We start from the raw sequence: 13,972 nt of genomic DNA, 5'->3' as shown, positions 1-13,972 counted from the left end.
CCTCACCATGGTCTTCACCACGGGCTGCAGGGGAATCTCTGCTCCGGCGCCTGGAGCACCTCCTCCCCCTCCTTCTTCACTGACCTTGGTGTCTGCAGAGTTGTTTCTCTCATATATTCTCACTCCTCTCTCCAGCTGCAGTTGCGCAAGTTTTTTCCCCCTTCTTAAATATGTTAGCACAGGGGTGCTACCACCGTCGCTGATGGGCTCAGCCTTGGCCAGTGGTGGGTCCCTTTTGGAGCCAGCTGGCATTGGCTCTATCGGACATGGGGGAAGCTTCTAAGCAGCTTCTCACAGAAGCCACCCCTGTAGCCCCCCTGCTGCCAAAACCTTGCCATGCAAGCCAAATACACCTAGACTGGTTTAAATCAGTAATCTAGAAACCACCGAACCTCTATCAAATTTACAAGACATAATTTTTTCCTTCAACAGCATACCAATTTTTTTTAAACATAGTTTACTAAAACTTGACAGGATATAAATTTCTAACCATTATAATAAAGATGCCTCAAAATCCAGAACTGTAATTTGGAAATAGACTGTAAAAATACTTACAGTAAGAAAAGCGGTGATGTTATGGAGCCCTGCAAAAGCAAATATTTTCCTTTACAGAGAGGCATTATTAACGTCAGAAAAATCAATTTTATAAGCAATAGCAAGTAGTACACAAAGGGCATTTCTACAGGAGCAAAGGCATGTGAAACAACTAATACCCTAGAAAGATAGTGATCTACTTGTTTTTCTGTTTTCCAATACCTTTACTATTATCACAAAAACAATTTAAAAGAAATTGCTTACCATTCGCTTTTCAGAAAGGCAAAATCATCACATCAGCACTAGATGAACGTACTAGCTCCCAGACAGCCAGACATGAAAATGACACTTTCACCTAAATCTTTCTGCTTGAACATTCAGCCAGAAAGACAGGGTAGTAGTAGGTCTTAAATGCCCACCTGCTACAGCAGCAAGGCTGCGCAGCATGGATGGGAACAGAGCAGGAGCATCAGAACTTGGTCTTTCCAGTCTCACTCTTTCAGTGCAAGACTGACTTGTTTGCCTAAAGGTCACCAGGTGTGAGCTGCTGAGGCTTTCCATCCCTATACTCTCTAGTACAACAGAAAAACCTGAGGAGAAAGACTTAAATCCTGATAAGTTACTTTTGAATGCATGTTAGACCAAGTAACCATGTACTCAGATTATTAATCCTTACCTTTAAACCTTTACCCTCACAGTATTTTGTTAACTATCAAGTAGTAAAAGAAGGGCACAGTTTTAGAAAGCTGTTTTGCTGATAATTTTATGATGGCCACAGTAATCATAATCATAAAAGTGGTTTTTTTCAGAATAGCTAAAATTTTAGTTTGTTCATTTTATTTTTAAGATAAGAGCATTCCTTTGTTTGATGGTTATCACTACCTGACAGACAAAGCAACTCATTGTTAGAAAGATCACAGCTTACCTGAAAACTTTGAGTTTTCCTCCCATAGCTTTTCTAAAGCCATGGTTTTCTCTGTGGTCTCAATAAATCCCCTTGCAAGTTCTTCTATCTCTTTCATGAAGTCTAGATCAGGTCCTGTGAATCTCTCTGGACCACTTTGGATGCCTGAAGTACTTTTTCACAGAAAGAAATGGGACACGGGAGGTAATTACAAACTGGAAGCAAGTAGCTGAAAAATGTGTATATACTCACAGCAGTATTCTGATTTTTTTTTTTTTTTTTAAGTATTATGCATTTACACAACTTTTATTTAGTTCAGTTCATTAGTGTGCAAGTTGCAGCACTGAGTCTCAAACCCTCAGGAAAGTGGGCAATGAAAAATTGCTGAGCTGGAGCAGCTCACCTATGCCAGTAACCCAATTCTGGCAGCAGCCAAAGACAGACACATCCAAAGAAGTCTTTGATGTTGCTGAACACACTCAACTTTTCTCCCCTGGTTTATCATGAGTCCAGGTGATGGTTCTTTGATGGCCTGCACCCTGAAGTTCAGGCTTTCCTATTGCATCTAAGGCAACACGCTGCAACCAGAACAGGTAAGTTGGTCAATGGCACCAGATGAAAGTCCCTCTTTCTGGGCCCTGAAGAAAGTTGGTGCTTCCTCTTTAGTTAGTTTACTAAGCAACAGAACTATGATAACAATTCCACCACCTTAACAAAAAAATCCATACTAAAAAACATATGCCGATTCCAGATGATGTGCTCCTCAAGGTACCCTTCTACTTGAAAAGAGAGAAGAATGGTGTCTCTGGCTACCTATTTTTGCCTTATGCTGACTCAACACACAAGAAGTATCTGTTGTTCAAAAAACCTATAAGGTTTGTATTTGGGATATGACAGCTTGTTTTTTCAAATACATGCAACAACCTATAAAAATAGTATCCTACTATCATTACTGGCTTTCCCCTGATTTTAGCTTACAGCTAAACCCCTGGTACATGTTATCTCTATTATCTCTATCATACCACCATCTGGTGGCTAATCAATAGCACAACAATTTTCTAACAATACTTTCAAGATGAAATCAGAAGTCAAAAAGTCATTTAAGCATCCCTATACAAGGCAAAATAACTTAGACTCTCCCAAGGCACCATAAACAATGGAATAATCATATTTAGCTAGGAATAATAATCTTTTACTAGGCAGTTGAATTCTGTTTTATCTTATTGGAAGTTCAAATTATCTTAGGGTGAAATCCTGTGTAGCAAAAATATTGCTATCTTTCATTAGAAGCACAGTTAACTGTCACATAAGCCCCACTTACAAAAATATCATAGAGTTACATTCCTTTCTTGTCAAACTTGTATGTAAATACTAGTTTTCAGCACAATTCTTACTTACTGGTGAAGAAAAACCTAATGAGAGAGATTCACAAACCGAAGCAAAAAACATCAGCCACTGCTTTCTGATTCTCCCATTTCTCTTTCTCGCCCTCCCTGATGCTCATTTGTTCAGACACCCGCAGAGCTGCCTGCAACTTTAGACTAAGGGATGAAAAGAAAATTTAATCTTAAAACAAGTTCTTGATTGTCTCAGTGCAGTTTATTTCGATTCCAACTTGGCTGACAGCCAGTAGGATTTTGGAAAACTCTTTCACCAGACTCAAACTTTAATGGACTAAAGGCAGAACAATTCCTCACCACATTTTTTTTCGCTTTTAAATAAAGTTTTAAAAAGCAGGTTTCTGTTGTTCAGAGGGCAGCTTTTAGGGTGATTAATAGCTGCACTTTAACTATTGCTTTTGAAAACTACCACATAAATTCCAGTATTACTAACACACTTGCTGCCTGAAATTTCAGACAGCTAGAAACACTGGTGTTTGGCAAAGAAGAACAGGAACACTAACTACATACTGAAAACTTTCTAGCACTCTGCTTTTTGAGCACGAACAAGTGGCCAGCACTTGACCAGAATAGTAACAACCACATTGGTTAAAATACAAATCCAGTCAGAACTTAAAAAAAAAAACCAATACAGATTTTTTTTTTTTTTTCAAAATACATGCTGAACTTTAAATTGACAACTAAACTCACAAAAGAAGGTCACTTAAAATGATCACAAGTATTCAGAGAAGTGGAGCACAAAGGCAGTATTTCAACCCATGTTGTTTTCCCTCCAAACTAGACATAAACCTTGCATCCCCACGTACAAATCTCCCTAGTTTAGAAGCATTGCAAACAATAATGCATTGGGGAAAAAGGACATGTTTACTCACATGGGAGTATATGGCTGGGCTAAACACTGGCACCAGGGCTGCTGGTGCTGCCCGGACTCCCTGCCAGCAGCAGGTTGCACAGATGACTGTGATGGTGGAATTAGTAACTCCCTCTCCTCTACCCCCATCGCTGACTCTGCTGCACCTTGGATCTGCAAAGCTTGTGTTGATAAAGAGCAGGGGAACAAAAAAACCCTCTTGGAATCTAATTTTATGTTCTATAGCCATCTGTTTGATATATAGCAGAAACACACCCAATAACACAGGCTGAATTATGTGAATATTAATCACTTCTGTTAATCTAAATCTCGTGTGAGTAATCCCAGCCCAGAAACCATTCAGCCTCACACTGCACAAGCAGAGCAGCGAGCAGTTCTCAGAGCAGGTAGGTAGCAAATGTAATAGATAAGCAGGGTCTGTTTAGCAATAGCTTTTCAAACAAGAGGAAAACTGAACTCCCCCAGCCCCCAGTTTGAGCGAGGAAAAATGCTGTCTGCTCTTCATCACTTAGCTTCAAAATGTTTCACTGGTGGCTGTAAAGCTTCCTTTGAACTAAGAAGTTGGTCAAAAGGCTTCAGGTCATGCTGCCCTGGGTGCTGTGCGAGGCAGCAGCAGCAGCCTGCTTAGCCCTTCTGCTCTGACCCTTGCCCAAGCAGGACAGCAAGCTCAGCTGGGCTGTCCCTTCAGTGTGTCCGGGCCTGAGGGTCCTGCGAGGGGTCCCATGGAGTACACGGGGTGGGGGGGCACTGGGGAAGATACACAGACTAGAAACATTAAAGAAAATAGCTGGCAGCATTTGGAGCGTGGTGGCTCTGAAGAGCTCCAGGGAGAAGTGCGGGGAAAAACAAGTTGATGGTGAAACTGGAAGGGAAGCTGGGAAACAGTAGGGGAGTGTAGATATTTAGGGTATGGAAGAAGGGCCAAAAACCAGGCATAAGGCCCAGCTATTACAGAAGAGAAGGCAGCAAGTGCAACCTGAAAAACTCATAGAAACACCACACTCCCAAGCACAAGCCTCTCAGCAGAACGAGAGCAGCAGTTCGGACATGCTGTTTCTGAACTATTAGCTTTATGGGGATTTCCAGGGCAGGAGCGATGTCAGCCAGCTGCCACTCGTGCCCCTCTTTTGCCGTCATTGCCACAGCCCTTCCTCTGGCTACTCTTGGAGCTGAGTGCAACCTCCTTTGGAAGAGGAAATGGCAACGGGCATGATACTAGTTATCAGGCTCAGTTTTATGAAACAGATTAAAATATTACAGAGGTTCCATTTGCTGAATGTCCGTGCTAAGTTTTAAAGGATATCATATATTTTCAACATGGTAATTGGGGACCATATTTATCTTCTAATAAGAATGCTGCAAGATACTACTAGTTTCTTAATTCAGCACAAGTTACACAAAATTGCAGGAAGATGTCACCATCTTGCCAAAAAGATAAGAAACTAGACTTCAAAACCAGCTGCAGGGACAGTCAAGACAAACAATTTTCAGACATTGTGCCAACAAAAATACTTAATTGTTGTACTGCTACTCTCCCAAAGAGCCTTCAGTGTGTGCTTTCTGCGGCAGAAGATGACACTAACTTACTTATGTATGTGTAAAGGAAGTCAACAGCAGCAGTTGCTAGGAACAATGAAGAGGAGAAGCAAGGGATGACAAAAAGGACAAAAGGAGGAAGGCAGTAACTTGTAGGACAGGATATACAGAATTAGAGCTGGGGTGTTAGGAGAACATGTCCATATATATACACACCATTTCATTATCATCTATGGTAACTCTTCCCTTAATTGTGCATTTCCAGAAATACTTGCATGAGGACAGAAATCAAACTAAAGATATACATTTATACAAGTTTTGACCACGACAAAACACTGCAAAAGAGCAAAAAGACTCTGCATCTCTTTCAGAATGTAAAAGCAATTGGCATTTCCTAAAGTCATGACTCAGAAATGCTAACTCTGTCCAAATTACCCAGTTACTCCAGATGACAATAAGAATATTTCAGAGCTCATCTGAGATCTCAGCTATGATGTGCAATGCCATTTAGACTGGTGATTTTCATAAGCCTCTCAGCAAACTCTTGTCTCAACCTCACCCCTGTCACCACATTAAAAATTTCTCTCTAAAATTGCAAAGCCCCAGCTGTGCTGGCTCCTGTTCTGCACCATCTCAGGACAGCCTGGAGACATGGTATCTCCATCAACATCAATACACATGCTGGACAATAGCTTACTGCGTGTCTGTCACAAAAAGGAAAGATCTTTCCCCTGCATGTTGCATGCTATTATAACCCTTCTAAAATGCAATAGACCAAAAAATATAAAGAACAGAAAAGTGTTGTTCTTAATTGGCTATAAAATGGAGAAAACTCATGTTTAAAATTCCTTTTCTCCCCAACTCTCCGACAATCTATAAGCAAGATCATGAAAATTGCTTTGGTTTCTGTTTTCCAACTACATAGCATAAGACTACAAAATCTGGCCCAGGCCACATAGGGTTACTATTCCAATAAGTTGCTGCAGATGTACAGCTATCCTGCAGAATTATTTCTTCTTTCATTTGAAGATACACATCATTAAAGAACTACTTGACCCTCTAAGCAATTCTTATGCAAGTGCTATCTTTGTTGCTTAGACCTTCCTTGATTTTGTTTTTCCACACCTGCTGTTGTACATGAGCTCTTCTGACACTACTCCACTGGAGAACCATGGAGAACCAGGTACCAATAAAATCAGTAACAAGAAAAGGACTGGTGTGAATGGGGCTGCTCCAGGAGGGGGGCAAAGCTAGGAGCTGAGGCGACCCTGGAGGAGGCCATGCCCTCACCGGTGGGGCACCATCCCCCAGGATCCTAGCCAGCAGGCAGAGCCGGGGGTGGGTCACAGGCTCCAGCGACAGCCCCAACACAGTGGGATGAGCCCAGGAGTCCAGTCAGGTGCCAAAGGAGACAGAGCTACCATCTGGGACTGAGGGGTCCATCCAGGAGAAGATGCCAGAGACAGACCTGGGGCTCCAACACACCTACAGGGTGAGGTGGCTCAGGCTGCTACTACTTGTAGCTAAATAAAGAGAAATAAACTAATGTGCTTAGAAATAACATTTTAGAGTCTTGTTTTCGTGATTTTTGTAGTTCTAAGTTTGAGAAAACCTAAGCTTAATTTTCTTTTAGGTTTGAGAAGTCTAACAAACATAGATCTAGGAGTCTGAGCTGCAAGGGCAAATCCCACCACATTCTGCAAGGTTTGCAGTGGAATTAAGAGTACTGGGAACACATTATGTTTCCATGCACAGGCACTCTCATTTGTGGGTGTGGGTGTAAGGCCATAGGACACAGCTGCATAGTTTTTATCTTACTTGCATGCTCTCAGTTTTACTCTGTGCTCCATTAAGATGAGGTGGGGAGTGGAACATTCTGGAAAGAGCAGAGAAAAATGTCCTTTGCCATGGGAGCTCCTAAATATACCTCCTAAATATTTCCTTACTCCTCTGCAATAATGCTGGGTGTAACAGGCTAGGGAATCGCATCAAAGAGCTGCAAGCCAGCAGCTTTTGCAGTGGCTGAAGAGAGGAGCAAGGAGCAAAGCCTCAGAGCTGTTGAAAAATGGATGCTTTCCGAGGCATCAGAGGAGGTGGCAGATTTTTCTGCAAATCAAAGTTGATGAGGTAGTTGTAGCCTTCACCTGGCTCATCTTCTCACCATGTCAGAGGCTGTCAATGGAGCCTGTTGCCTGGGGGGATGGCGCCACATCTGTGAGGGCATAGCCTGCAGCAGGATGACTTAAACCCCTGGCTCAGCCCCCCTCATGGAGCAGCCCTGCTCAGGCTGCTCACTGACAAATAGTTATTTGGGTCGTTTATGGCTTTCATAGCGGAGGTTCCAACAGAAGTCATAGAATTACTTTGTCCAAAAGGCAACAACTATATTTCAAACTGATAGCACCGATGTGGTACATACTGTGAAAACAAATGGGTTGTGTCCATGCAAACTATGCACAGTCTTTGATTTACCCTTAATAAACACAGCATTGTTGATGCAAAAATGTCCCTGAAAATTATTATAAAGAACCACCTATGGTTTGGTACAAATCCCCAAAGGGATGATAATTGGTATTACTGTTCCTGTGCCACCCCTCCTCTCCAGTCAACACAGAAAAATTGTAGGATTAAGTTATGTTTGGCTGATCAAGCTGACAGTCTGTATTCCTAAGGCTGTTGGCAGTCAGCATAAGTCAGAGCAGCCCTGAGGTTGATTTAATTTATACTGATGGACCTGCTGGAATAGACTGACCTCAGAATGAACTTCATCCTACCTTTTCACCCCTTTTCCTTACCTAGGCTATATGCGGCTCAGTGTAGCCTATTGAGTGTATAAATATGCATACATGCATGCATTTTATTTTTCAGTTGAAAAATTGAAAGCCACTGAATAATTTCCCCAATTCTTAAGTAGGTCTAAGACTGCCTCCAGGAAATTCTTTCCTGCTTTTCTTTTGAGCTGAAATATAATTTGGGCAGTTCAGTCAAAGCAGTGTAAAAAATCATACAGAGTAGTCAATATAGTTCATAGTTTCTAGAGGTTTAACACACTTAGATGGCATCTGGACTAGTGATATAAATAAAAACTATCCTTTTAGGAAAAAAATTTTTAAAAGGCCAACAGCCATTGTAAGTCTATAACCCAATAGTGTAGTATTGCCACTGCAAGTAACAGGCTACAGGCTTTGTACTGAGTTTGCAAGACCATGGCACAAAGGCTTGCCACCTTTGCTTTGTCTGAACTTGTCTTAATGTGCCTGCAGTTTTGGTTTTGACTTGATTTAGTTTTAACCTTTTTTTTTTTTCTGGCCAGATGGCTATTTGCTTTACTTTCACTTGTCATTGTATAATACCACCAGTTTTATACAGATAGTAGCAACAAGTGATCATTCAGTACAAAATGAGATATTTATGATTACCATAGCAAAGCAGTGCAGAGGAACACAGGCCCAGCATAATAGTAGAGGCCTTGAGAAGTGGGGACACATGATGCACTGTACTGGAGTACAGGCCTGGGATGATAAGAGATGGGGCACAGGCTGGCACTGAGGACCCCATGGCTATAAAAAACTCACCAGTGGTCAGTTAAAATGCAGAATTATAGCCAGACAAAGCCAATTTATAAGTATCAAGAAAAAAGAACAGGTACCTAACATATGTAAAAGATACCACATACGTTCAGATGTACCATATAAATTCAGATATATGATAGAGATACAGACCAATGGAGAACAAGCAAGGTATAAAACCACATTATCAAACATAAGTGACCCCAAGTGCACCCTAGAGTGAAAAGCCATCAAACCACATTTCTCCAGGTAAAGGGCTCCAGATCATGATTTGCCATAACAACCCCACCACCACCAGACTGCAGCCACTGACCTTATGACCCAGAGGAGCAAGTGGAAAGGTGAGCATAACCCCAGGGAAAGGAGTAGAAACTAAGTGGTTGTGTAACAATTTTAACTGTATTATTATTATGAGGAGAATTTTTGTTTAGGGATATTACTGTAATACTGTTATTTCTGTATGTAAGTATTTTGTGTAATACTAGATCTGGACTAATAATGATTCTTGGCTTAAACTGTTAAGATTTCAATTCTACTCACAAATTATTGCTTTATGTAGAAGGTGTTTGCCCATAAACAAGATTTATTTTGCATGGTCTTATGCTCAATCAACAGCTCTCTACATGTACAAATAACTAGAACAGACTGTCTAGATCAAACGGTAAGTATTATGGCCTATTACTGATACTGAAGCTTTCCAACTTGCTGCATGCTGAATTTGTTGCTACCTATAAACTTCTACAATAATAAACCATAAAAACCTGATGCTCTTACATACTTACCTGGCTCAAACCTCTAAGATTTTTTTTGGTAGATATTCTCAATTTTCTAAGAATAAGCATACAAAAACATATATTCTGATTAGCTCACCTTAATTTGACTTTATTGTTATATATTTTGAAAGGTTTCTTATGACTACATCCTTCAGCCAATTTGCATAAGCGTCTTTGAATCTCAATGCTTTTCAACATTTTGAAGTAGATGAAATTACTACATTTCTTAAAGAAAAAGCCTAAATTCAAGTTCATCTTTTTTCTTTCTGCATTCTGGCATCCTGTGACAAGGCCCTCTTACAGACTACTTTTTCAAGTTCTTTTTTTTACAGAGCTTCTGCTACTCCTTTTTGGCTCTTTGTGGGTCTTACTTGAGAGTTATCTTTGTTTTGCTTTTCTGTGTTTATTTCTCCCACCATGTATGCTCCCAAACTATTCAAAGTTTAAATCCATGTATGATATACTTTTTGTTGCTCAATCTCACCCTCTTGTAATAAAAGACTTTCTAGTGAAGGATAAAAGTATGGTCTCACATGGCAGCAGTGAAGGGCAAGAATATCACAAGGTACCTCTCCAATTTTCCCCTAAAACAGTTTTCAGCATCTAATAACAGAATGAAATGCCCAAGAAAGGCAAACAAAAATTAGGAGGAGGCATGACTAAGGCCCTACATCTTTTGCATTCATAAGGACACTGAAGGCAACTTTTAGCACAGAGTAACAAAGCTCCTGTTCTACCTGTCTACAAGACAGTAAGAACCTTTGCTGTAGAAAAAGATGCACTGTGATACCAACAGCTCTGTCAAATTCGTATAACTTACCGTAAGCAGTTGTTTTTCTGTGTTGTGTAACTAGTATTCTTGCATCTTGAACCAACATTACAGAAAAGCGTCCGCATGAAAGGATAAAGGCCCCGACTTGGTAAATCCCGAGCTTCTAAGTAACCTAAAACCAAGCAGAGGCAGAATTAAAACCAGTGACATTGCAGTTACAAACCTGTACCATCACACTGTGTTCCCTTCTCCTAGAAAGTGGCTTTGTCGCCTGCAAACAATGAAGTTGTATCGATGGCAGGTGTCCCATTTAAGAACAACTAATTCACCACAGAAAATTAATAACTTCTGTGTCAGACTGTGACAACAGGGTATAACATTTGAGAGCGATCTTTGAAAAGCTGATTTTCATGGTAGTAACGCCATTGCAACATCATATGCTTTCTAGGCTCTCTGCCTAAAATGACTTTTGACCTAGATTATAATATAGACTTCTTCACAAAATAGTATTTCCTCTTTTCTCCCAGGCTTTCATGAGATGAAGGAACTGGTATTCAGCAATGTCTGAATGTACATCCATCAAGACTATCTAAACAGCAAATTTTCCATGTCTCTGGAATTTATCCACATCTCTCCACAATTCTGAGAATTCAAACTTCAAAATATAAAGCAACTTTTTGCTTATTTTGAAACATAAGGAATAAGCTATAAGGTTCCTATTTAACTTCACTTACCTGTTTAAAACAGCTAAAATTGAGAAATACTTGAAAGGTCATTCCCCTCTTCCTCTGAATAACCTTCTTTTGGCAACCATTACATCAAAATTAAGGGAACAAAATGAGAAAGAGATAAGAAAGCTAGCATTTGGGCTAGCAGTCTGACTGAATATTCAGAATTGAAAGATGCACAAATAGGGAATTTACTACATGTACATGATACTTAAAAATCCTAATTTTATTTAAATTCAGGTGCCAATATCTTTGAGACATGTACCATTAGAAATTGTGCTGTTAGTCAAATCATCCTTCATTCCTCAGGAACTGTAGCTGATGTATAAAATAATGAATTTTGAGTTGTGAATGACCAGTGCCATTTGCAGATGAGTTATTTTTACTTAGCACACTCCAGTTCACATTGTAGAAAGCTCTCTGAGCACATACACTGGATCCCTTTCTGCTAAAACAAAGCAGAAGATGTACTCCAAGAGCACACTTCATGTATTCAAACCATTAGCATGTATTGCATCCTTGGGTCCAGACTAGAGCTAGTCTAAAGTAAATGTATATAGTGCAGGCTAGATTCTCTCCAGATGTTTCACTCTACAGATCTATAATTATTTTACCAAATTGGTTTCTAATGTGGCTAAAGCTGGTTTATCCCCAGCTTACTGACATCTGTGAATAACAGAATAATAAACTGAATAGACTATAATACCACAAGTCATTCTTTTCTCAATGAAGTTAACCTTTGACAAGATAAAAGCAAAAATAACTTTATAAGGTGGAGGTAGTCATAACAAGTTTTGAAGTGTTGATGGAAGTGGAAGAATTTATTATTTACAAAATGTTCATTCTAAATCCCAGGAAGTGGGTAGGGGTAAGATTCATCTTGTCTAACTGTTAATATCTACTGCATAATTATCTACCTCTGAGCCAGTCATCTAAACTCCATTACTCAATGGGAAGAAATAAGTACAACTAAAACCCGAGTAATCCACCTTACTCCAAAGTAGATGTCTAAAACTGGTCTGACAAATCAGACCTTAAACTTTGTATTTCTTTCCCACCTAAATATGACTTGCTCAGATCCACAGCTAGACAAGACTGAATCCCACTGTAGAATTCTTTCCATTGACTCCACTACATTTAAGTCCCCCTTTCTAAGATATCTTTAATATTTCCTAAATACTTCTACAAGCAGAGGCAAACAAAATAGAACACAGGTGAAATAAAACATACAGTTTTCCTTGTATTTTGGGGGCTCCTGGAAGCGGATTGCAGCCAGAATCAAGAAAAGCACACATGGCCATAGTATTTCAGTGAGAGACAAGACCTGAAAAGGGAAATCAAAACATCGTCAGTACTATAGAAAACATGATTTGGGAACAAATAATTAAAATTCATATATCTTTCAATAAAAAAAAAACATTAAATATCCCCTCTACAACTACTTAAGGGAAAATAAGATCATTAAAAGCAAATGAGTAATTAAGACTTTTATTTAAAATCCTTATAACTTTGCCGAATGCACTGCTTTCAGAGTACAAAAGTTTTCACTTCTTCTGTTTATAGTGTTTGTAGATATTTCCCTCTGGTCAACACAGTGACTCTGACAACATGACGACAGTGACGTCCACCTTTCCCATACCTGAGCCTCCTAAGAAGCCAGCAGCATTCTGCACCTTGCTGCAACTCCTCATGTTCCCCTGAAGCCTGCTGTCCTGAACTCTGCCCGGTGGCATACCTCCTTGTCCTTCCCTGGCTCCCTGACTGCTGCCATTACACCCTTTCTTTCACCTGCAGTCGCCTCTCTCCAAAAGCTGCCTTCGTCACCTCCAGCAGCAGGGCGTTGTGAGACCAAGCTAATGGGCCTGAGGCTGCCCACCACCACGCTTCTCATTTCCCTGCCTTCCCATTTCCAGGGCCACAATGAAAAGGCACCCAAGGTGATGCACTGCGGGACTCGCAGATTTTGAGCACGTCTCCTCTGAGCAAATTGCATGTACACAGCGTGTGCTTGAGGCTCCGCAGAGAGGATGCAAACCCCGAAACAGATTGAACGGAGAAAAACAAAACAAAACAACATTGTCTCAATTTTCAGCTGCAAAAATGAAGAAACTGCCATTCAGCCAGCCTTCAAAAGACTTCTGGAGTCACTGATAAAATTGCTAGGAAAGTGTGAATACCAAACTCAGTAACAGAAATGTAGTAGACATTACAAAGAAACACACTAAAGATCTCCCATTAGAGGCTATTAACTTCTCTAAAGTATATTGAGGATTTTTATTTCTAAACTGTTAGAGTTGAATTAAATCCCACTGAGGAAGTGATTCCTAAACTCGGGTATGTTAGAAAAATACCTGAGAAAAGTAATGTAATGCTTAAGAACAAAATCCAATGGCAGAGCCTTCCCTGTGGAAAAGGCCTGCTCTGCTGAACACAAGGCAAGGAACTAAAGGCTTCCTGAAATTTAGGGAAATTGCCATTTATCTAAACTGAACACACTCCAAACCCAATGGGACCCAACCAAAAAAATAAGCAAGGCCTGGTGCTTCCATGCATGGTAACATGTCCCAGCAGGGCAGGGGCCTCGCCAGCTGGGGACCCATCCCACAGGGCCCCACGAGGTGAGCAGGCCAGGCCCAGCCATCACAGCCAGCTTCAACCAGGAGTCCTGATCCTCATGCAAAGTCACGGTGATGAGGCAGTGTAAAGGACGAGGCCCACGTGTCTGTGCTGTAAGCACAGACAATGCCCCAGGAAAAGCTCCGGAAGCCAGCCACGGGGAGGGGCCCGGTGTCACTCTCCTTGACTGACTAATGTCTCAACCACTCCTGGAGCTGGGGTGAGAGAAGACTCTAGAAACCTTGGGCTGGAGCCAATAAATAGGGGTG

The 13,972-nt window shown here is 40.7% G+C and overlaps 1 protein-coding gene across 1 annotated transcript in view; it reads right to left on the bottom strand.

The window, feature by feature from the left end:
• The window catches only part of ABCA13 (ATP binding cassette subfamily A member 13), a 207,588-nt gene that overhangs the window by 187,320 nt on the left and 6,296 nt on the right, over positions 1 to 13,972 (bottom strand). Inside the window, exons 2-4 of the mRNA XM_019471904.1 lie at positions 12,318 to 12,411; positions 10,408 to 10,531; positions 9,597 to 9,642 (exon numbers count right to left, since the gene is read on the bottom strand). Coding sequence (XP_019327449.1) covers positions 9,597 to 9,642; positions 10,408 to 10,531; positions 12,318 to 12,411 — 264 coding nt within the window. The remainder of the gene's footprint in view (positions 1 to 9,596; positions 9,643 to 10,407; positions 10,532 to 12,317; positions 12,412 to 13,972) is intronic.

This window comes from Aptenodytes forsteri, unplaced genomic scaffold (genome assembly GCF_000699145.1).
Source record: "Aptenodytes forsteri isolate BGI_AS27 unplaced genomic scaffold, ASM69914v1 Scaffold194, whole genome shotgun sequence".
In the NCBI taxonomy this organism is placed as follows: Eukaryota; Metazoa; Chordata; class Aves; order Sphenisciformes; family Spheniscidae; genus Aptenodytes; species Aptenodytes forsteri.
This window is presented reverse-complemented; position numbering and strand designations above follow the sequence as displayed.